Here is a 24079-nt window from a genome sequence, read left to right as displayed (position 1 = left end):
GCTTCCAGCAACTGATACCCAGAAGCACACTGCCTCAAAAACAAGGGTAGAATGAATACCTGTTACCGATATTCTCAGTGCTCCCATATACAGTCATACCTCATGTTACGCTCGCTTCATGTTACGTTCTTTCTGGTTACGTCCCGCAGCGACCCAGAAGTACTGGAAATGGTTACTTCCGGGTTTCGCCACCTGCGCATGTGCAGACGCGCAAAATTACATCACGCACAGACCCTGATAGCGACAGGCTTCGAGAAAGCTAGGACTACAATTCGCCAGTGTATCTGGGACGTAGAATTACAATGTCACATGAGCGAAATGATCAAACACCCAGCAATAAGGGACCATGGGAGAGGTTTCTCTCCAGCTAACTATCTGTCAGGTCTTCAGGTACCCAAATACAGACGGTCTTTTACTCTCGCCAGATTCAACGTTCTCCCTTCTGCCTTACTTCAGGGCAGATTTGAGGGTAAACCATATACAGCACGGGTCTGCTCTTGTGGCTCGTTGGAAGTTGAAACTCCTCTACATGTACTATTACGTTGTCGTCTTTATGAGGATATACGTTTGACTTTTATTACACCTGTTTTGCAAAAGTCCAGGAAAGAATTGGAACTCCATAGTTTAAAACTACTGCTAGAGGATAAGAATCCCAAGACTACATTAAATGTAGCCAAATTCTGTGTCTGCAATCAATCGCAGGAAGCAAGTGGTATCCCATAATGACCAAACCCCCAAATGTTAACTACAGGGAGCACGCTAATAATTAATTTTAATTTTTATATTTAAATCCTTGTTATACTCATATTGTCCTTTGTATTTCTGATATTTTTGATGATCTGTGATATTGTGTGTGTTGACGCTGGTCTGTGACCGTATTAATAAATTCATTCATTCATTCATTCATTCATTCATTCATACATCACGCACATGCGCAGAAGAGGCGAATCGCCACCTGCGCAGACGCGCCACTGCAGATTGCGCTCTTTTCATGTTGCGATCGGGCCTCCGGAACAGATCCCGTTCTCAACCAGAGGTACCACTGTGCAGCAGCCATAGATGAACACAAACATGAGCTGAAACCGGAATGATTCAAAGTTCTTTGGCAAGCTGTTAACACTTAAATAAGAGTTCCCGGCCTAAGTCAAATGCATAACAAAATTACCATTCCACTCTGGTTCTCAGATCTTTAAATGTGTGTTTATTGATTTGAGCCGATGTGACATGGATTTTATCTTACAGGAATCTGAAGCTGGTTGGAGTTAATGACAAAGTATAATCAACACTGCGTTTTACATACTGGAGAAAAGCGAAAATGAAAAGTAAACGCCACAATCCGTTTTAAATAAAAAACCTTCAAACGTAATCCTTCATATGTAAGAAATGGGTATGTTGAGAGCCCATGAACATTGGTTAAAGACCAGCAGCAGCATTGGGGGAAGGGGGTAGATCATAGTCTCTTTCAACATCTGTTATATTTCCCCAAGCAGTGATGAGGGAGGGAATACACTGGTGCACACAATCGCACATGCAGGCATGCCCTGACTCACACCGGACTTGCCTGACCTGTAAGAATTCGGAATGTGACTCTTGAAGACATCCTGAAAGACAGGAAGGCTGAGGAAACGGAAGTGGAGTCAACTGAAATTTGTACTGGAAGGAACTTGACATACTAAGCAGAACCAGTCTTCCCACAAGGAGTGCATCCAGACAAGACACACCGAAACTAACAGGTATCCCTCCAGCTATTTGTGTCACTTCCACTCCCCAGCTGTGCAATTTCAATTTCAACTCTTCACCATCCCTTCAAATCCTTGGCCCCTGCCTAAGAGAGTTCTGGTCCACTAGGCCCCTTGCCATCTGGTGATACTCTTGTAGGAATGACGCTATAAAGCTATGAGCAGGGGGGGGAGTTAAACAGAGAAGCAGAGGCGGGCATGTCACCAGTTTCCATAAACTCAGACATTTCTCAAGAATAGGTGTCACCTAAAGAGTTCAGGATTCCAGAGGCAATCGTTTTTCTTCTCCAGTCTAAGGTTATGTAGCTGCCATCCTTTGTTCATCCTTCACCTCTCTTCTAAATATGCTCAGTTGCTACACAACTACAAAATCTAACCATCGGGAGCAATGAAAAAGATAAGCCACAACACAAAACGTCCTACATTTCACCATGATTTCTCGACGGGGAGCAACCAGTGTAAAGAGAGTGGGAGACCAATACTACTGTCACAAAGAAACTGTTGTGGCCCCTGCAGCATAAATACCTACTTTGGGCAAATTCTTTTTCAATATTGATGGCTATTGTCAGGGATGTGGGAGAGTGGTGCCGCTCTCCTTAGGAAAAAAAACCACAACTGTTTTCACAAAAGGACTGCAGAATATATGCTTAGAGGCAAGGCTGTGGGTGCAGGTTAATCCCAATATTTTTTCCCCTTTCCATATTGAATTGATAGCAGCAAAGGAAACACAAGACAGGTATCAGGATGGTGACCTAGCAGAGAACAGCCTTTCACTGGCAAGCAAGGACACAGAACATCACAAAGCACTCGTGCAGAATGCAATATAGGATAGACGCCCAAGGTCCAATTCATTGGTAACACCGTGAAAGAAAGGGACGTGCTGTCATTGTTTTAAGTTAGCCAAACTGCTTAGGAAGCTGGTTTTCTCCATACTGCATGGCATCTGCATGGTTCTGCTTATAGGAGGCTGACATGCCGCTAGAGTGATGGATGAACTCAAATCAGAGATGTTACACATCAGGAAGACGGGAGAGGGGTGCACACGTACCGCTGGGATCAGGGTCAAGGAAAGGAGGGCAAAGGGTGGGCAGAAAAGGCTCACAAATTAACGGAAATTAATATCTCCTTCATGCACAGGAGAGGGGGCTGCCGTCTTTAAAAAATAGGCAAAATAAAGATTAGTTGCTACGGGGAGAGCCACAGTTCCCTTTGGCAGTTCCGACAAGATCACTTGGTAGCATCCTCTCCTCTCACTGGGCAATGATGGAAAAGCCAGGCAGTGTAATGGAAGGTGGGAACTTGGCAAACAGATCTCTCCATCCCAAAGCCCTGACCGCCGCAAAACACCAACTATTCTTTCCCCCAACGGATTAAATAAAACAACAGTAATAATTAATTTAAAATAAAGGTGCAAGGAATGATGGCATGAGATTATGTGGCTTGTTGTCCAGTTCTTCCTCCCTCTTCTTGCTTCTGTCTGACGCAGAAACGCCCTCCCAGAACAGTCATTTCAGGCCATCGCAACTGTGAGGACAGCGGCCGAGGGGCTCATTTGCCGTACACGCTTTCGTCACTGTAAGCCACATACAGAAAATAATCCTCCTCGTGATTATCCTGGGGAAATAAAAATGTGGGGTGGGAGGAAAGAGAGGAGCAGAAGTCAACATCATTGTAATCTAAATAAATAATAATAATAATAATAATAATAATACAGTGGAACCTTGGGTTGCGGATATAATCCATGACGGAGGCACATCCGCAACCGGCCGTGTTCGGATCCTTAAGTGCCACGTCTGCGCCGGTGTGATTTGGTACTTCTGCGCATGTGCAAGCAGCGAAACCCGGAAGTAACCCATTCCGGTACTTCCGGGTTTCCCGTGGTATGCAACCCGAAAACACGTAACCTGAAGCGTCCGTAACACCGTATGACTGTACAGTGGTACCTCGGGTTACATACACTTCAGGTTACATACGCTTCAGGTTACAGACTCCACTAACCCAGAAATAGTACCTCGGGTTAAGAACTTTGCTTCAGGATGAGAACAGAAATCGTGCTCCGGCGGCGCGGCAGCAGCGTGAGGCCCCATTAGCTAAAGTGGTGCATCAGGTTAAGAACAGTTTCAGGATAAGAACAGACCTCCAGAACGAATTAAGTACTTAACCCGAGGTACCACTGTAATGATAATTTATTTATACCCCGCCCAACAGAATATTAAAAACACAATAAAATATCAAACATTAAAAACTTCCTTAAACAGGGCTGCCTTCAGATGTCTTCTAACGAAAAGTCAGATAGCTGATTATTTCCTTGACATCTGATGGGAGGGTGTTCCACAAGGCAGGCGCCACTACTGGGAAAGCCTTCTGCCAGATTCCCTGTAACCTCATTTTTCGCAGTGAGGGAACCGCCAGAAGGCCCTCAGAGCTGGACCTCAGTGTCTGGGCTGAAGACGCTCCTTCAGGTATACTGGGCTGAGGCCGTTTAGGGCTTTAAAGGTCAGCACCAACACTTTGAATTAGGCTCAAGCATGCTGGTCAAATGAGGCTGGTTATCCCACATTCTGAACCAAAGTAAGATGTTTTTCCATTTAGCCAGGTGCAAGCTATTTGTAAAACAGCAATGCTTAAATGCTTGCAATATCTTTGCAAGGGTGGATGATAGGGAGAAAACCAAAACTGGTCCATGCCCCCGTGAGCTCTCATTGGCCACATCCCTATGACTTCTTGATAGCTCCATTGGGTCTAGTGGGCACCAGCTGCCACCGGTTCTCACCCTGCTGTCAGCACTTTGAATTGTGCTCGGAAACATGCTGGGAGCCAATGTTATTCCTTGGCGTGGAGGAGGAAATAGGCTGTATGGAGAGATCCTTCTAACCTTTGGATCCAGCAACTGTTAAAAGATAAGCCAGCCTAGCTTCCTCTGTTGGGGGAGATAGGCTCTGTGATGGGCCATTAATGGAGATCAAGGAAAGGGGCTCTTGTGAGCCACTAAATGGATGACACCCACCCACCCAAGCCCATGGTCAGTTAGAAGACAAAGCCAGCATTTGGAGTGCAGTTTGGCAGCGATATGACCCAGAAGTAAAGCAGCAAGCTGGAGAGAGAAAGAGTCAGAGCAACGCTTGAGAGCAATGTTTGATTTCTGTTTGAATCTAAGTCTGCGGCTCTGGGAGAAACAAGACCCTCTTGGGGTGCTGATGATGTAAGGTAAAGGTAAAGGGACCCCTGACCATTAGGTCCAGTCGTGGCCGACTCTCGGGTTGCAGCGCTCATCTCGCTTTATTGGCCGAGGGAGCCGGCTTACAGCTTCTGGGTCATGTGGCCAACAGGACTAAGCCGCTTCTGGCGAACCAGAGCAGTGCATGGAAACACTGTTTACCTTCCCGTCGTAGCGGTACCTATTTATCTACTTGCACTTTGATGTGCTTTTGAATTGCTAGGTTGGCAGGAGCAGGGACCGAGCAACGGGAGCTCACCCCGTAGTGGGATTCGAACCACCGGTCCTAGGCTCTGCAGTTTAACCTACAGTGCCACCCGCGTCCCGCTGATGCTATAGATATGTGTAAATAAGCCATCTATCATAAAGACACCGCAGTCTCTGCTGTGCTTCATTCCCCAAAGGAAAACAAACCTGGGTAAGCATGCCTGGAGCCTCTGGAATCTTGCACCTCTTGGAGAGGTCATAAAAAATATGCAAAGGTGTGAAAAGCATGCTAGCCTTTGTGCACAACTCACCTGAAGGCCCACCTTTTAAAAACCCCAACTTAAATTAAAAATGAGATCTAGGCAGGAAGGGGTTTTTTTGGGGGGGAGGTGGCGAAAGAAGCTAAAGAAGCTAATGTATCTATGAAGAACATTTACAAAGTCCCAATTTGACTGAAGAGGGTAGTAAACCTAAGGGAGAAAATGCTTTTTACTTCTTTAGATAGTCAGGCTACCCTGTTCTTATATTGATATCCATTTGAGAACTCAAAACAGCTTACACATTGCTCCCAGAGTGTCTTCTGCCTAGACAGCCTGCTAAATTTCAGCAGTAAAGGTACCCCCGCCCGTACGGGCCAGTCGTGTCCGACTCTAGGGTTGTGCGCCCATCTCACTTAAGAGGCCGGGGGCCAGCGCTGTCCGGAGACACTTCCGGGTCACGTGGCCAGCGTGACGAAGCTGCTCTGGCGAGCCGGCACCAGCGCAGCACACGGAAACGCCGTTTACCTTCCCGCTAGAAAGCGGTCCTTATTTACCTACTTGCACTTTAGGGGTGCTTTCGAACTGCTAGGTGGGCAGGAGCTGAGACCGAAAGATGGGAGCTCACCCCGCCGCGGGGATTCGAACCACCGACCATGCGATTGGCAAGCCCTAGGCGCTGAGGATTTACCCACAGCGCCACCCGCGCCCCCAGTTTCAGCAGTAAAATTGCATTATTATTTTTTTAGACTATTCCCCAATAATATCCATTCCCCACCCCCAATCACAATACATTTTAACCCTTCCATGTTACCCCCATTTTCAGATGGAGAACGAAGGCTGGGAGACTTCTCCAAAGTCCAATCCATCAACTTGGAGGATTCATGACTGAAATGCAAGCTGTTTAAGCTTTCCTGTTTTTGTTTGTTTCGTTTGCATTTAAGATAAAACAAGGGCACAGATCAGCTGGAGGTAAATATTTTTAATCCCCATGGTTTATTGGGAGAGTTAGAATGTTCCTTTGAAATCAGCGGAACACAAATGTTCCCAACTTTGACTAGATGGGTACATCTGTAGTTGCCAGTTTGGAAAGGTTCATTTATACCAGGGTTTCCCAGCCTTGGGTCTCCAGCTGTTATTACAACTCCCATCCTCCCTAGCTAGCAGGACCAGTGGTCAGGGGATGATGGGAATTGTAGTCCAAAAACAGCTGGAGACCTAAGTATGGGAAACTGATTTGTACTGAGCTGGTTCACATGCAATGCTAAAACCACAGTTAAAAATAAACCACGGTTTAAAACAAATTTTCAGTGTGTTGGTGCATGCTACTCTAATATTGTGGCTGCTTTGCTCCTCAACTGGCTCATCCTTTTCGGCAGCCAGAAGGAAACAAGTCACAGCACTGACCAGTGCCTGATTTGTTTATCTCCAAAGAAACCATGAAAGGAAGCCAAGATTTGTTCCTGGCTTACTGTTTGTGGTTTGCACATGACGCTAAACCAGAAAGCTTGTTTGTTTCCTCCCATGTACTTAAAAGGAGAAGTGGTGGAACAGCACCGTGGCATTTTAAGGCAGCACGCACCAGCACACTGCCCATTTGCGGTAAACCATTATTTATTTTTAACTTTGGTTTCAGATTACATGAGAACCAGCGGTTCATGCTTGAAACTTGAGGCAAAATGACAAAACTACAGCTATGCTGGTTCTTCCAAAAATGTTGGTCAGTTGTTTATAAACCCCAATAAAATAAATAAATAATGTTGATCAATTAAAGATCAGTTAAGCTGATTAGCTCCTGACCCAGGTAAGATGACACTGCAGCACTCCTGCTAGAACGGTTTCATTATCATTTAGCAAGGATTGTAAGAGGCCCACGCAAAAGCAGTGTAGTGTATGCAGCTAGAGAAAAGGCCATACTGTACTGACAGAAGAGATGGCCGTCCAGAGCTGGGTTGTTTTTCTGAAGGAGGTGCTTAAATCTACAGCAGTAGGAAGGAATTCATAATACTGCAATCCACAGTTGGTATTATTTCTTTTACCAGTGAGAGAGCTCAGGATATGGGCACTAGCAGAAAGAGCTTTTAAAACAGATGATGAACTCAAGGAGGAAAGTTGGTAGCTGCCAATCTATACGATAGCTAAAAATACAGGTGAAACTCGGAAAATTAGAATATTGTGGAAAAGTTCATTTATTTCAGTAATTCAACTCAAAAGGTGAAACTAATATATGAGATAGACTCATGACATGCAAAGCGAGATATGTTATACCGTATTTTTCGCTCTATAAGACGCACCAGACCACAAGACGCACCTAGTTTTTGGAGGAGGAAAACAAGAAAAAAAATATTCTGAATCTCAGAAGCCAGAACAGCAAGAGGGATCGCTGTGCAGTGAAAGCAGCAATCCCTCTTGCTGTTCTGGCTTCTGGGATAGCTGCGCAGCCTGCATTCGCTCCATAAGACGCACACACATTTCCCCTTACTTTTTAGGAGGGAAAAAGGGAGTATTACAGAGCAAAAAAGGGGCCCAAACCAAGTACTGAGTACATGTGCATGCTTCTACTTCTCAGAGGTCCAATATTGCTCTATTTGCAGTCCTTGTTTTGCTGATTTCATTTAATATTCTAATTTTCTGAGATTGTTAATTTGGGGTTTTCATCAGCTGTACGCCATAAACATCACAATTATAACAAATAAAGGCTTGACATATCTCGCTTTGCATGTCATGAGTCTATCTCATATATTAGTTTCACCTTTTAAGTTGAATTACTGAAATAAATGAACTTTTCCACAATATTCTAATTTTCTGAGTTTGACCTGTATTTCATCCATTTCCAGAGTATCTATCCTTATCCAACAGAGGAAGAAAACTACCAGGAACCATAAATCTCCCTATCTGTCTAGTATGATCCAGCATGGTCTTCTTCCAAATGCTCACATAAAACAACTGAACTGCACAAGAAACATATAAGATTCTTCTCAATATTTGCAGGGCATGGAAGTGATATAAATTATTTTCCACAAAGGAGATTTGCACTTCTTTTCTGCTTGCTCTTTTGCGTATAAAACAATACAATGTGCAATAGAGAAATGGGCATGTGGGTGTAGGACAACTCTCTCTCTCTCCCTGCCTCTTATTCTAGATTTACAAAATAGGAGTTCTATTAAAGCAAAATACACCACCCAAGCTTACTGTATCTATGCACAGTGTGCCCTTCTGCTCTAGAACATCGCTTCTCCATAAATGACCTATGTGGTAACTTGATTTCTAACTTGAAATTCTTCCATACAGCTTCCACCAAACAGGTAACACGATAATATAGTACTCAGAGTTTGTTTTTTAAATTAAATGTTCATCTGGGACCACTAATGGGCACCAGAGTGCCTGGGGCAACCCAGCCAGATGAGCAGGGTACAAATCATCATCATCATTTCTCTGACACTGACAAAGTTTCTCCTCCTCTTGATGTTGAAATATCTTTTAATTATAGACGGGCCGGCATCACTCTAGATATCAGATGGTACTGCGTTCCAAGGAAAGCTCTGAGCAACACAAGCTATTCAGCTGAATTTGGCTACCGATCAGCCCAGGAATTAATTCAGAAGTTTAGTCTAAGCATCTCCAGGATATGACCTTAATAGCTTGCCCTGGAGGATGATACCTCCCTGTTTGGTTAATAATAGAAAATGTCCTTTAGGCAGGCAAGATAATTAATTAGTAACTAGGTTTCCTAATTCTCCTTCCTCAGAGGGAATATTTTCTTTCTTGGTTTTTTTGGGTGGTTTTTTTTTTGGGGGGGGAGGGGGTTGCAGATTAATGGAGAGTTTGTTGCATTATTTAATTATTTTGCTGCATTTTCTTACATCTGTTTCCTGCCACATCTCCCATCCTGGAAGAAAGCGTGGTACGTGTGTTTTCCAGCCAGGAACTGGCCAGACCTGTTGAGTTTTACCCAGGTGGTGGCTTCATGTGCCTTCATACCATATTCTTGGGACAGTCTTCTGAACTAAGACAGTTCGGAGGAGTCTACAGCCTTTTGCAAGTTTTCAGCCTTTCCTTCCATACTGCCCACAGAACCAGAATGTGTCATGCAAGAAGCTATTATTAAGCTCCAGGAAATCCACCATTAGGATGGAATGACAGCCTCTTACTTACTTCGTACAGCTGGCCCATCGTAGCGCTGGTGGGAGGAATGGTGTTGTTGACAAAGAAGAACAGGGCGTCCTCTGGCCTCAGGTGGATTCGCTTTCGGATCAAGAAGTAGAATTGGCCAACTACAGTTGGTGGGGAGAGGAAGAGTAAAAAAAAAAAGCCATATTGGCAATCACTCAAATTTCAAAACCCTGTACAGCATGGGTAGGCAAATTAAGGCCCAGGGGCTGGATCCGGCCCAATCACCTTCTAAATTAGGCCTGAGGATGGCCCAGGAATCAGCGTAGTTTTTACATGAGTAGAATGTGTCCTTTTATTTAAAACGCAACTCTAGGTTATTTGTGGGGCCTGCCAGGTGTTTTTACATGAGTAGAATGTGTGCTTTTACACTGGTACTTTGGGTTACATATGCTTCAGGTTACAGACGCTTCAGGTTACAGACTCCGCTAATTCAGAAATAGTACCTCAGGTTAAGAACTTTGCTTCAGGATGAGAACAGAAATCATGCGGCATTCATTTTCCCCCCTTCAAAATATAGTCCGGCCCCCCACAAAGTCTGAGGTACAGTGGACCGGCCCCCTGCTGAAAAAGTTTGCTGACCCCTGATGTATACTTTCAGAGATAAATAGCTGAGGGACCACATTTTCCCACATATACGTGTCCACATGCCGAGATCTTTCTTGGAGGCCGTATTCTGGTTACCCCGGACTTCTCAAGTGAGGTGGAGGGTGACAAGAGGGGTCCTTCTCAGTTGTGGCCCCCCAGTTCTGGAACACTCTCCTCACGGAAGATTAATTTGGCATCTACTCCCACGCTTTGTTATAACAAGACTTGATTTGCCCAGTGCTTCTGAAACATTAACTTTTTTAATAAAAAAAAATGTTCTATCCTCCTGCTACATTGTTCTAGTTTTGTGTTACCTGACTCCTGTTTTATTATATACACTTTTAGTTTCTTACTGAAATTTTTATTGCTAGCTGCCCTGAGATCATCGCTGAGGGGAAAGATACAAAAGTACTAAATGAGACTCTTAATTTCAAGGCTGTGAGTTCAAGACCCATGTTGGGCAAAAGATTCCACAACGCACACGTAACTGGCTGTAAAGTAACATAGCATTATATATATTAAAATTGTAATTTAATCGTCATATCAAAAAATTGCAAACCACAGTTTCTGATGGCAATAACGTATCATATTACTATAACCCTTCTATATGTTTTTGTTGTCATGAAGTCCAAGGATAGTCAGGTCTTTGACTGGCAACTTCTGCATTCCTGTGGACTATTTCAGCTGAAAAAACCTACTGAAAAATCTCCTGGAAACCTTGTCGCGGAAGAAGCCCAATGGGCAAAACAAGAGTATACAGTGGTACCTCGGGTTAAGTACTTAATTTGTTCCGGAGGTCCGTTCTTAACCTGAAACTGTTCTTAACCTGAAGCACCACTTTAGTTAATGGGGCTTCCTGCTGCCGCCGCGCCGGCGGAGCACGATTTCTGTTCTCATCCTGAAGCAAAGTTCTTAACCTGAGGTACTATTTCTGGGTTAGCGGAGTCCGTAACCTGAAGCGTATGTAACCCGAGGTACCACTGTATATCCTGAGAACGGGTCTAACATCAGCTGCCTTATTGTTACTAAGTAGCTCTGTTTGTTACACTCTCAAGACTTAGGACTATGCACAAGGCAAGTTCGTTTGTTACACTTTAAAGACATAGGGCAATGTAGAAGAAAGATACTGTATCAGTATGAAATGGCATTGCCAACAGGAACTGTACATTGTAATCGTTGGACTTGACAATCTTTGGACCTGACCATCCTTGGACTTCACGACAACAAAAGCATATAGAAGGTTAATGGTTATTGCCATCAGGAACTGTGCTTTGCAATTTTCTGATATAACTATTAAATTACAGTTTTATTATATATAACGTTATGTTACTTCACAGCCAGTTACGTGTGTGTTGTTGTATTCTGAACATGATTCACGTAATGGGACAAGTGTGGTGTGTGTTGGGCAAAAGATTCCTGTTTTGCAGGGGGCTGGGTCCATGGTCCCTTCTGAAACTACAATTTTATGATTCTATAAAAGAGAAAACAGGCTAATAAGCAGCTCTGTTAACACCTCTGAACATGACTGTTCAGTGTAGTTGTTGTTGTTAAGTGCTTTTTCTGGGGGGGGGGTGCAGGGGTACACATACCCCTAAACATTTTGTGAATCTTGGTACTTTTTGTCCATTTACTGTATTTGTTTTTCCCAATTTGAATTATAAAATGGTAAGAGTGACAGATGAAAATGATGGACTTTGTGGAACTGGCAAAGATGACGGAAAAAAATCCAAAACCAGCATGATCAAGTATTCCAAAAAGACTGGAGTAAATTTATTCAATATTTGAAAGATCATTGTAAGCAATTAACAACACTAGTAGGGTTATCTGAAGACGTGTAATGAGAATTTTTTTACCTTTCTATATTTATTTAAATTTTGAGGTATTTAGTAATGAGTGATATTAGAATTGGAAAATATATGAAATGCTATGATATAAAGGTTAGTTTTGAAAGGCAAGAGGTGGGAGGGAAGGAAATGGATAATAATGTGATTATATATGTGCAAATGGAAAATTAATAAAAAAATATTTTTTGAAAATATATATATATAAAATGGTGATTTTCTTGAGACAAAATGAGAGTACCCCTACCCCCCCTTTTTAAAAAAAGCACTGTTGTTGTTATTTTGTAGTGCCAAAATTCCTCCAGCCTGTGCTGTAGCACTCTTTGGACGGGTGGCTTGCAACACTTCTGCAGATTCTGTTCAAACCACCCAGTGCTCTGCTCTTTCGAGATATACGCACTCCCAGAGGCAACTACAATTACTTGGGGGACACTGGATACATGGACCAGTCCAATGGCTCCTACTCTTGGTCTGTCAGTCACCTCTGCCCAAGAAAAAATATCCTGCTGATTTGTGCGGGGAAGTGATATAGAAAGTGCAGAAATGAGAGGTAAGTTAAACCCGCTAGTGTGTCTCCTGTTAACTTCACCCACACAATGTAAATTGCTAGTGTTTTTTTTTTTAAAAAAATATGATTCCCATATAATACAACCTAGGGAAGTTATAAGTGTCATCATGGTGAAATTTAAATTCAGAACTGCAATTTCCCCACTGATCAATCTTATTTAGATTTGTTTTATAGAACCATAAAAGAATAAATACTTGGTATGGAAGATAAATGGCCAGGATACAATTCTCTGCTGGGGTGGGTGGGAGAGAGGGCAAAGTAACCACAAGGTTAGCTTTGTTTTGTTATTTTGGTCCTAATTGGGGGATGGCAACTAGCAGATGGATGGCCTGTAATCTCTATGATGGATGCTTAGCAGCTGAGAAATCTGAACGCTGGCAACTGTTGTAAACAAAAATTGCCCTTTTCCCTTATGGGAAAAGAGCCCATATAGAGTCCTTACATAGGTTCCCTATTGGTAGGAGAAGATAACAGAGGCCAACCAGAGAATATTGAGAAGCAAAGCAGCTAGTAAGCTTGATCTTTATTGATCTGTTGCAACAGGGTGCTCCCCTCACCCGCAGGAGAGAGGAGGGACCCAGAAAAATGGCGCACAAGACCTTATAAAGACTTTTGAAATTGCCACCCTGTAGATCAAGATGACCCCCCAGATACATCATACCTATATCACAGAAAAGGTGGTCTAAAACAGAAATTTGAATGTTGTGTTTCTCTTATTGTTGTTTATCTCCTGTCTGGCAGGTTACTTGATTGGATTGCCTGGGGAGCCTGGCCATTCTTTTGTAGTGATAAATACTTAGTTCCTGGGCCAGGTCACAGGCTCACACCCTATTCATATCTTAAATGTGCCCTTAAGACAGGATTTGTGAGGAAAGAGACAATGGGGAGGTTTCCCACTTTGACCTTGCAGAGAAAACATTTGCTCAGTTTAGGAATCAAAATGGTTCCAGCTTGGCCTTCCTGTGCTGATCTATGTATGTGCTTGGTTGGTACGCTTATGAACGTTACCATATATCTAAGACCATAAAATTCCTATCACACAACCTGTTAAGGTTGTTTTCAAGAACAGCTGGATACGTTCACCCAAGGTGCGGAGAACCACTGAGTTAAAATTCCATGAAACTGCATTCACCAGAGTTTCTCACTCTGTGCTATGAAGATAACAAAACATTTTCCCGAAGGCAATGAGACCGAGGGAAAGAGGAGGCCACCAACTCTATCACTTGTTGAAAAACCTTCCTTAAATACCAATGCAAAAATAGATTACGAAATGTGACTTGTTTACCTGTGAGATCAGATGGGACAAGGTACTTCCTCTTGTCCAGATCAGGTACTCTGGCTTTGGGTGCCTTCTCCACAATAACCTGGACAAAAAAAGGAGCAGGAAGAAAAATAAGAACAAAGAGAACAAGAAAAGCTATAAGACCAACTAAGTTAGTTCTTGGTATAAGCTTTCGTGTGCATGCACACTTCTTCAGATACACAAGTGTGCATGCACACGAAAGCTTATACCAAGAACTAACTTAGTTGGTCTTTAAGGTGCTACAGGAAGGAAATTTTTTTATTTGGACTATGGCAGACCAACACGGCTACCCATCTGTAACAAGAAAAGCTATGCTACCTTTCCCTGTGCCTGCAAATTCTCCCTGTAGAGCTTAATAAGGAAAGGGTGCATGTCAAAATTCACGCCATGTAAAACAGCAACGTGAGGGTCCTCAGTTGGATTAGAAAGAAAATATCCCATGAACTTTCCACAGTAGGAACACAAGTCGCATAACAAGAAAAATAGCAACAAGCGATGATTGTTTACATCCACAAACATTTGACTCCTCTTCATAGTTTCTAAGGGTACTTGATACTTATATATAAATAAATCTGAGTTATTCATACGCAACTTCATTCAGTCTATTGAAGCTGCTGTTTTGAATGTGCATTATACACACACACACACACACACACACACACTGCTGCTAGTGGGTCTAAACCTCAAAATCAGTTTTGAACTTTAATTAAGATACATATTCTTTTTCTCAGAAATGTTTCTAATTTTGTGTTAGTACAGAGTGACTCTGAATATATTGCAAAAGAAATTACTTAAACAACTTTACATTTGCCTGCAAAACTTCAAAACAACTGCTTTCAGATACGCTGGTGGCAAACTGTGTTGTCCTTGACCCAAAATGTGCTGTTCTTGACCCAATACATCTCTATCTAGACACCATTTAAAAAAACTTTCCTTGGGCTGCCTCTAAGGGAAAGCTTGTTGAAATTACTGTGTGGTGCAGACACACTGCATCTTTCGCCTAGCAAATTTTCTCACTTGAGCCTACTTTTATCCTTCACCTTTTATATCAAAACAAGTCTCAAATCTTTGTCTCAGTAACATGGCCATGGAATATTTATTTCCCTCCACTGAACAAGTTTAAAATGCCCCCAACTCCATGAATTAGTCAAATTTAAAAACAACAACAACCGTTGAATTGTTAGCTTTCCTAATTTTCCACAGCAGGCATTCCATGGGGTCAGGTTGGTCACTGCATGAAAACCTGTCCATTTCATTAGTTTCCCTTAGTTCACATAACAAGACATATATATTGAATTTTATAAACCTAACTGGTGCAGAGAGAGAGAGAGAGAGAGAGAGAGAGAGAAAGTGTGTGTGTGTGTGTGTGTGCTACAGGGGGTAGGAAACCAATGAGTTAAGAGACAAAGGATGGGGGGGCAGGGGAGCAGGGCTGGATCCAGGGGGAGCTAAGGCCCTGCACATGTATTTTTCACATTGCAAAGAGAACCAAGGAGGGTGCTTTGAGGCACAATGAGATAATCCTGTTCATTTGCGTTATTTCTTCTGAAATTAAGGGGGACCACTGAAGCTATCTTGCACAGGGAGCCTGCAAAATCCTGGACCACCAGTCCAAGAGGACATGCACTATGCAGTACGAAAACAAACTAGGTGGTTAGCGATGCAGCCTTCTTGCATTAGTAAAACATAAGAAGATCACAAATACATTTGAGCTGAAAGGTATCATCTCAGCTATCGCCACCTTTCTCATCCCTTGTCTTCTCTTATCCCGAATTTAAAATTCTGCAATGTTTTATTTTGTGGTTTTTTTTAAAAAAATATATAGCTGCAGAAAGCAAAGATCTCATAAACAGAATAGCAAACTCAAGTTCACTCTGGGGGGATCATTATGTAGCCATGCACAGGAGGGAGACTTGGGGGAACCCCAAGACCTGCAAAAGTAGTGTTGGGGGGGGGGACTCAGTGAAGTGAGAACTGAGCATGTGCAAAGGGCACAGAATGATGACCAAGGATGCAGAATAGGAAACAGGAGAGGAAGAGGAATGGAACAAAATGTTTAGGAAGCATGGCTGGCTGGCTGGCTCCTCCTGAACAGGAACCTTCCACAAGGCAATCATTTTGTTGCAGGCCCTACTTGTTTTGCAGAAAACAAAGATAATGAAGGCTCTTGGCAGATATGTCTGGCATTAGGTAGCATCTGCTGTGGCCACGGATCTGTTATAGAAAGGAAAAGGGGGCATGCTGGGTGCACTGCAGTGGAAAAGCCGGTGGAACTGAAACCAGCCTTCAGAAGAGAGGAAACACAAGGATGCTCTGGCCCACCCTTGCCAGGCGTTTCAAAGGATCTTCCCACACAGACTATTGTAGCTTTTGGTACATGAAGCCTGTGCTTTGCCACTGTGGATTTTATTTCTGGTACAGGCCAGAGGGAGCCTTGCCAGACACCTCCTGCATGCTGTGAAATGCCCTGCACTGTCACACAACCAACAAAAACAAAGGCCTCAGACGGGGTCCGTCTTCCATTCTTCCTGGAAATGAAGCGCCATACTAGGCCAAAAGCACTAGCCACAAACTCGGCTGCCTTATGCTTTTCCCACACAGCCCTATTCCAGCCTTGGCCTAATCCCCTACTCTTCCAGCTTTCAGTTCCACAGTCTGTTCTTCTAGTTCTGAGATTGTTTACCGCTTTATCATCACCATCATCATGCCAGACATTCCTCCCCAGGAATTCCCCTTGGGCTGATGTACTGCAAGTGCCTCCGAAATTGCTGCACTGATCTGATCCTGTGTCATCTCCCTTCAATGTGGCAACACCCCCACTCCCCAGGCTAAGTTGTTGCCAAGAACATCTGACAGGTTGTGAGTATTTCGACACAAGTACCCAACCGCTCCTATAAGGCAATCTCAGTTTGCCCATCTGCCAACCGGGGGGGGGGGGGGGGACATTAATGAAACTATCTTGGCGGCAAGGGGCACATGACGAAGGAGGAAAATAATACAGTAATAGCTGCACTTTGATATTCTGAATTGAAGCTCATTTCGTTCCGGCTTATACAAATATCCCGAGTCATGGAAAAATTGTGAAGCAAGGTGCGCACTACTGCAATCACGGATTGCTTTGAAGGGCCAGAAAAAGATGGGGCAAACGTGATGCGCTTGTGAGACCATGACTTTGCTTTTCCTGCGTCCTCCCCGCTCCAGTCGCCTGCTTATTACTCTGGCATTGAAGGACCAGGAGATGGAGAGGCTCCAAAAGCAGGCCAGAATCCAGGGGAGGGGGAAAGAGATACATCTCAACATTTGGGATGGTGGAGGGGGTAGAGAGCTCCCGAATCTCCTCCTGAAGGTGACATCATTAACACATCCATTGTCCTTCTGCCTCCATGTTTGCTTGGCGGCGCGTCGGGGGGGGTGACGAGGGAGGTGGCACAGGGGAATTTAACTCCTTCCTCTCCACCAGACCACAAGTCCAGGAAAGCGCAGGAGCCTTTGAATTCCGGCCCTCTAATATTGGGAACCTGGCAGGCCAAAGGCACCCTCTCCTCCCTCCCTTAAATCTTTAAGCCTGCTTCCCCCGCCTCCAAACAAACCCCCAGCCAAGATCATGCACACACAAAAAAGGCACAAATGATTGCGCCACTCACCGGCACCCGATCTGGATATTTCTTCCGGATCTTCTCTCCTTCTTTTTTCCTGTACTCGAAAGGGTGGTCTTCCTTGTATTGGAACTTCATGGCTTGTCCCAAGACGCCAAGTTTCTTCTTTTCTTTCCCACCCCCTCTTTTCCTCCTTTTCTCTCCTCTTCCCTCCGAACCGGCAGCTCGCAATGCCTGCAAGGATCTGGCGGACGAAAAGCGATCCCGACGCTGCAGCCCCGCGCGCGATCCACTCGCTCGCTTGTTTCTCCAAGCAGCTGATCAAAGGCAACTCAGTGCGCAAGCGCGCGCCTTCCGAGCCCGGGCATTGTGACGTCGCCGGCGTCGAATCTGCATCGGCCTCCCGCCGGCCCGCCTCTTAGATTGCACCATTGCAAGGGCTGGGAGCGGAGAGGGCCATCTGCCTGCAAAAATGCACGCCGAGTCTCTCGGCTGAAGCTCCGGCTGCTCCGTCGCCGTCCTGGTGCCACAACCAAGTGCCTTGCAGTTCTGCTGGTTGTTAACGGAGAAGGGTGGCAAAAGCGTCCCATTTCTTTGGTCAGCAACCCTCGGGGTGGTCGGTGGAGCGCTCCCACTGCCCCCATTAAGGGAGCTGCGAAGTCCCGTCTTAGCTGGTGGGGAAGTTATACCATAGGATGTAAAACAGTAAATTGATGGTGATAAATATACAGACTCACAGGTGTTTTGCATGCTATAGTATAGATATAAATCTGTGCATGTGGATATAACTAGATATCAACCTTGTTTTTGGAAAAAAAATTGACATGTTTATAATATAGCAAGCATTATTCATTTCTATTTCCTGACTCAGAAGTTTCACTGGCAATAGCAGTGGTGGCTTAGACACCCTGTAGACTATGCCCAGCCATCATCTCCCTCCAATTGCATGATACCACCTTTGGTGGTGACGACCACCTTTCCTTCTTTGCATGACAGCCACCAAAATTCAGAGCCAGAAATTATATTTTGCACACTTTTGGGGAAGTAAGCCCAATTAGCCTCAGTGGGATTTTATTTTCCATGACCCAGTGGTTAATGTCAAACCAGGACCCAGAAGTTGTTGTTGTTTAGTCGTTTAGTCGTGTCCGACTCTTCGTGACCCCATGGACCAGAGCACGCCAGGCACTTCTGTCCTCCACTGCCTCCCGCAGTTTGATCAAACTCATGCTAGTAGCTTCAAGAACACCATCCAACCATCTCATTCTCTGTCGTCCCCTTCTCCTTGTGCCCTCCATCTTTCCCAACATCAGGGTCTTTTCCAGGGAGTCTTCTCTTCTCATGAGGTGGCCAAAGTATTGGAGCCTCAGCTTCACGATCTGTCCTTCCAGTGAGCGCTCAGGGCTGATTTCCTTCAGAATGGAGAGGTTTGATCTTCTTGCAGTCCATGGGACTCTCAAGAGTCTCCTCCAGCACCATAATTCAAAAGCATCAATTCTTCGGCGATCAGCCTTCTTTATGGTCCAGCTCTCACTTCCATACATCACTACTGGGAAAACCATGGCTTTTACTATACGGACCTTTGTTGGCAAGGTGATGTCTCTGCTTTTTAAGATGTTGTCTAGGTTTGCCATCGCCTTTCTCCCAAGGAGCAGGCGTCTTTTAATTTCGTGACTGCTGTCACCATCTGCACTGATCATGGAGCCCAAGAAAGTAAAATCTCTCACTGCTTCCATTTCTTCCCCATCTATTTTCCAGGAGGTGATGGGCCCAGTGGACATGATCTTCGTTTTTTTGATGTTGAGCTTCAGACCATATTTTGCGCTCTCCTCTTTCACCCTCATTAAAAGGTTCTTTAATTCCTCTTCACTTTCTGCCATCAAGGTTGTGTCATCTGCATATCTGAGGTTGTTGATATTTCTTCCGGCAATCTTAATTCCGGCTTGGGATTCATCCAGCCCAGCCTTTCGCATGATGAATTCTGCATATAAGTTAAATAAGCAGGGAGACAATATACAGCCTTGCCGTACTCCTTTCCCAATTTGGAACCAATCAGTTGTTCCATATCCAGTTCTAACTGTAGCTTCTTGTCCCACATAGAGATTTCGCAGGAGACAGATGAGGTGATCAGGCACTCCCATTTCTTTAAGAACTTGCCATAGTTTGCTGTGGTCAACACAGTCAAAGGCTTTTGCATAGTCAATGAAGCAGAAGTAGATGTCTTTCTGGAACTCTCTAGCTTTCTCCATAATCCAGCGCATGTTTGCAATTTGGTCTCTGGTTCCTCTGCCTCTTCTAAATCCAGCTTGCACTTCTGGGAGTTCTCGGTCCACATACTGCTTGAGCCTTCCTTGTAGAATTTTAAGCATAACCTTGCTAGCATGTGAAATGAGTGAAATTGTGCGGTAGTTGGAGCATTCTTTGGCACTGCCTTTCTTTGGGATTGGGATGTAGACTGATCTTCTCCAATCCTCTGGCCACTGCTGAGTTTTCCAAACTTGCTGGCATATTGAGTGTAGCACCTTAACAGCATCATCTTTTAAAATTTTAAACAGTTCAGCTGGAATACCATCACTTCCACTGGCCTTGTTATTTGCAGTGCTTTCTAAGGCCCATTTGACTTCACTCTCCAGGATGTCTGGCTCAAGGTCAGCAACCACACTACCTGAGGTGTACGAGACATCCATATCTTTCTGGTATAATTCCTCTGTGTATTCTTGCCACCTCTTCTTGATGTCTTCTGCTTCAGTTAGATCTTTACCACTTTTGTCCTTTATTATGGTAATCTTTGTACGAAATGTTCCTTTCATATTTCCGATTTTCTTGAACAGATCTCTGGTTCTTCCCATTCTGTTGCTTTCCTCTATTTCTTTGCATTGCTCGTTTAAGAAGGCCTTCTTGTCTCTCCTTGCTATTCTTTGGAAATCTGCATTCAATTTCCTGTATCTTTCACTATCTCCCTCGCATTTTGCTTGCCTTCTCTCCCCCGCTATTTGTAAGGCCTCGTTGGACAGCCACTTTGCTTTCTTGCATTTCTTTTTCATTGGGATGGTTTTAGTTGCTGCCTCCTGTATAGTGTTGCGAGCCTCCACCCATAGTTCTTCAGGCACTCTGTCCAGCAAATCTAAATCCTTAAACCTGTTCCTCACTTCCACTGTGTATTCATAAGGGATTTGGTTTAGATTGTATCTTACCTGTCCAGTGGTTTTTCCTACTTTCTTCAGTTTAAGCTTGAATTTTGCTATAAGGAGCTGATGATCTGAGCCACAGTCAGCTCCAGGTCTTGTTTTTGCTGACTGTATAGAGCTTCTCCATCTTTGGCTGCAGAGAATATAATCAATCTGATTTCGATGTTGCCCATCTGGGGATGTCCATGTGTAGAGTCGTCTCTTGTGTTGTTGGAAAAGCGTGTTTGTGATGACCAGCTTGTTCTCTTGACAGAACTCTATTAGCCTTTGCCCTGCTTCGTTTTGATCTCCAAGGCCAAACTTGCCAGTTGTTCATTTTATCTCTTGATTCCCTACTTTGGCATTCCAATCCCCTATAATGAGCAGAACATCCTTCTTTGGTGTCACTTCTATAAGGTCTTGTAAGTCTTCATAGAATTGGTCAATTTCAGTTTCTTCAGCACCAGTAGTTGGTGCATAAACTTGGATTACTGTGATGTTAAAAGGTCTGCCTTGGATTCGTATCGAGATCATTCTATCATTTTTGAGACTGCATCCCAGTACAGCTTTCGCCACTCTTTTGTTGACTATGAGGGCCACTCCATTTCTCTTACGGGTTTCTTGCCCACAGTAGTAGATATGATAGTCATCCAAACTGAATTCGCCCATTCCCGTCCATTTTAACTCACTGATGCCCAGGATGTCAATATTTATTCTTGCCATCTCATTTTTGACCACATCCAACTTACCCAGGTTCATGGTTCTTACATTCCAGGTTCCTATGCAATATTTTTCTTTACAGCATTGGACTTTCCTTTCGCTTCCATGCATATCCACAACTGAGCGTCCTTTCGGCTTTGGCCCAGCCGCTTCATCAGCTCTGGATCTACTTGTACTTGTCCTCCGCTCTTCCCCAGTAGCATGTTGGACACCTTCCGACCTGAGGGGCTCATCTTCCAGCGTCATAACTTTTATATGCCTGTTGTCTTTGTCCATGGAGTTTTCTTGGCAGGGATACTGGAGTGGCTTGCCGGTTCCTACTCCAGGTGGATCACGTTTGGTCAAAACTCTCCACTATGACCTGTTCATCTTGGGTGCCCTGCTCGGCGTAGTTCATAGCTTCTCTGAGTTCTTCAAGCCCCTTCGCCACGGCAAGGCAGTGATCCATGAAGGGGAGGACCCAGAAGACCCAGGTTCAAATTCCCACTCAGGTGTGATCCATGAAGGGGAGGACCCAGAAGACCCAGGTTCAAATTCCCACTCAGGTGTGAAGTTCACCTTCGGCTAACCTAACCTACCTTTCACAAGGTTGGGGTAGGGATAAAATCAGGATCGGGGAGAACCATGTGTGCAACTTTGACATCTTTGGAAAAAAAGTGGAATATAAATGTAGAGATAAAATAAACCCACTTACTTACCTGAAAGTTAGCCCCATTGAATTCAGTAGGATTGGTGGTCTTGTAGTAAGGTTAAGGCTTACTGAGAAATGATATACAATGAAATGAAAAGGGTGTTTAAAATAATGTTTGTGAAAAACAACAACACAGAAGCCTTTCTCTTGAATTATAGGGATAAAGGTAAAGGGACCCCTGACCACCAGGTCCAGTCGTGGACGACTCTGGGGTTGGGCGCTCATCTTGCTTTATTGGCCGAGGGAGCCGGTGTACAGCTTCCAGCTCATGTGGCCAGCATGACTAAGCCACTTCTGGCGAACCAGAGCAGCACACGGATACGCCGTTTACCTTCTCGCCGGAGTGGTACCTATTTATCTACTTGCACTTTGATGCACTTTCGAACTGCTAGGTTGGCAGGAGCAGGGACTGAGCAACGGGAGGTCACCCCGTGGCGGTAATTTGAACCGCCGACCTTCTGATCGGCAAGTCCAAGGCTCTGTGGTTTAACCCACAGTGCCCCCCTCCGTGTCCCTTAATTATAGGGATAGAACTACCTAAATTGTATAGAAATTTATTCATGTATGTGACTACAGCGGCAAGAATGCTACTTGCCCCAAAATGGATAGAAGCAGAAGTCCCAGCAAAGGAAGAATGGATACAAAGACTTATGGAATATGCGGAAATGGTGAAACTTATCGGATGAATAAGAAATCAAGATAACAAACTTTTTATAAAAGAATGGAAATGGTTTATTGAGTATTTACAGATAATTGTAAACAGATAAAGACAGTAGCAGGATTATTGCAATAACCTGCAGTTACATAAGTGTGTGTGTGTGTGTGTGTGTGTGTGTGTGATAAATAAAAGAATAAGTTAAGTTAATTTGGATAGGCATGTATTTGACAAGTGCCAGAGTGCATGGAAATGCTGTTTACCTTCCCATCACAGTGGTACCTATTTATCTGCCTGCACAGGGATGCTTTCAAACAGCTAGTGTGATGGCCTGGGATTCCGATTCGGAGGATGAAACAGAGGAATCCCAGCCTGCACAGGAGTCCCCGCCTCCAGGGCCGGCTGAACTGGGGCAAGGCCTAGATGCTGAAGAGCCTGCACCTGTGGCAGTGCATCAGGAGCTGGCCCCAGGTGAAGCCCTTCTGGCCCCAGAGAGGCTTGACGACTCAGTGGCCACAGGTGAGCCTCCTCCAGGGCCCAGTAACCCTTCGGCCTCTCCTGATCTGCAGAGGCTTAGAGCAGAGAGGCGAAGGGAACTGGTTGCCCCCAGGAGGAGTGCTCGCCTTAAGGCCAGAGGAGGCGGGGCTCCTGGGGGCCGGGACCGCCCCTGGCCTTAGAAGAGGATAAAAGCCCAGTCAGCCCGGCCCCAGGTTGCGGGAACAACGTCGTTGTTGGCTTCAGACCTTCCTGTGTTCCTGATCCCTGCTCGGCTCCTGTTCCTGACTATCCGGTACTCCTGTTCCCTGCTCGGCTTCCTGTTCCTGACTATCCGGTACTCCTGTTCCCTGCTCGGCCTCCTGTTCCCGACCATCCGGTGTTCCTGTTCCCTGCACAGCCTCCTGTTCCAGCGTTCCTGTTCCCCGCCCGGCTCTCTGCCTCGGACCTTGCCCCTCTTCGTGTGGACTCTGCTACACCCAAGGTACCTTACCCCCGGGACCAGCACAGCTAGGTTGGCAGGAGCTGGGACAGAGCAATGGGAATTCCCTCCGTTGCGGTGATTCAAACTGCCGACCTGCTGGCTGTTCTTTCCAAGAGGGAGAGGGCAGGTGGGCAAGCCGTGCAGGTGGCTGCTCCTAGTGGCGGCCATTTGTATATAAGCAAGCATGTACATACCCAAATGAAAAAAAATTGTGACCTATGAGAACAGCAGCTAGACAGGATAAGTTTAAACTGGGGGTGTGTCCTTCCGTGTTTTTGTAGCCAGAAAGAGAAATCTAACTACAGTCTCTGTTGATCATTTGCTCGGATTGGGCAAAAGGTAGGCCATGCAAGCCTAGCAGGTTTTCCAAATGCTTCTCATGCC

At 44.7% G+C, this 24079-nt stretch overlaps 1 protein-coding gene across 1 annotated transcript; it reads right to left on the bottom strand.

Annotated features, from left to right (window-relative positions):
* Nucleotides 1–1178: 1178 nt before the first annotated feature.
* GABARAPL1 (GABA type A receptor associated protein like 1) lies at nucleotides 1179–18032 on the bottom strand. The gene is made up of 4 exons (XM_083483467.1): nucleotides 17535–18032; nucleotides 13873–13951; nucleotides 9576–9694; nucleotides 1179–3353 (listed from the first exon to the last, which is right to left on the bottom strand). Exons 1-4 carry the CDS (start codon nucleotides 17622–17624, stop codon nucleotides 3288–3290), a joined length of 354 nt encoding a protein of 117 aa, XP_083339593.1. The 5' UTR covers nucleotides 17625–18032; the 3' UTR covers nucleotides 1179–3287.
* Between the last annotated feature and the right edge of the window lie 6047 nt (nucleotides 18033–24079).

This window comes from Podarcis liolepis (assembly GCF_965112155.1).
Source record: "Podarcis liolepis genome assembly, chromosome: 17".
NCBI classification, from domain to species: domain Eukaryota; kingdom Metazoa; phylum Chordata; class Lepidosauria; order Squamata; family Lacertidae; genus Podarcis; species Podarcis liolepis.
The sequence above is the reverse complement of the archived record's forward strand: the minus strand, read 5'-3'. Positions and strand labels throughout refer to the sequence as shown.

Excerpts from the sequence above, each read along its gene's own strand:
- GABARAPL1 (XM_083483467.1), bottom strand. The coding sequence starts at position 17,624 with ATGAAGTTCCAATACAAGGAAGACCACCCTTTCGAGTACAGGAAAAAA. Across the intron at positions 13,952-17,534 it reads AATATCCAGATCGGGTGCCG|GTTATTGTGGAGAAGGCACC; the intron begins GTGAGTGGCGCA and ends TTTTTTGTCCAG. Across the intron at positions 3,354-9,575 it reads CGATGGGCCAGCTGTACGAA|GATAATCACGAGGAGGATTA; the intron begins GTAAGTAAGAGG and ends TTATTTCCCCAG.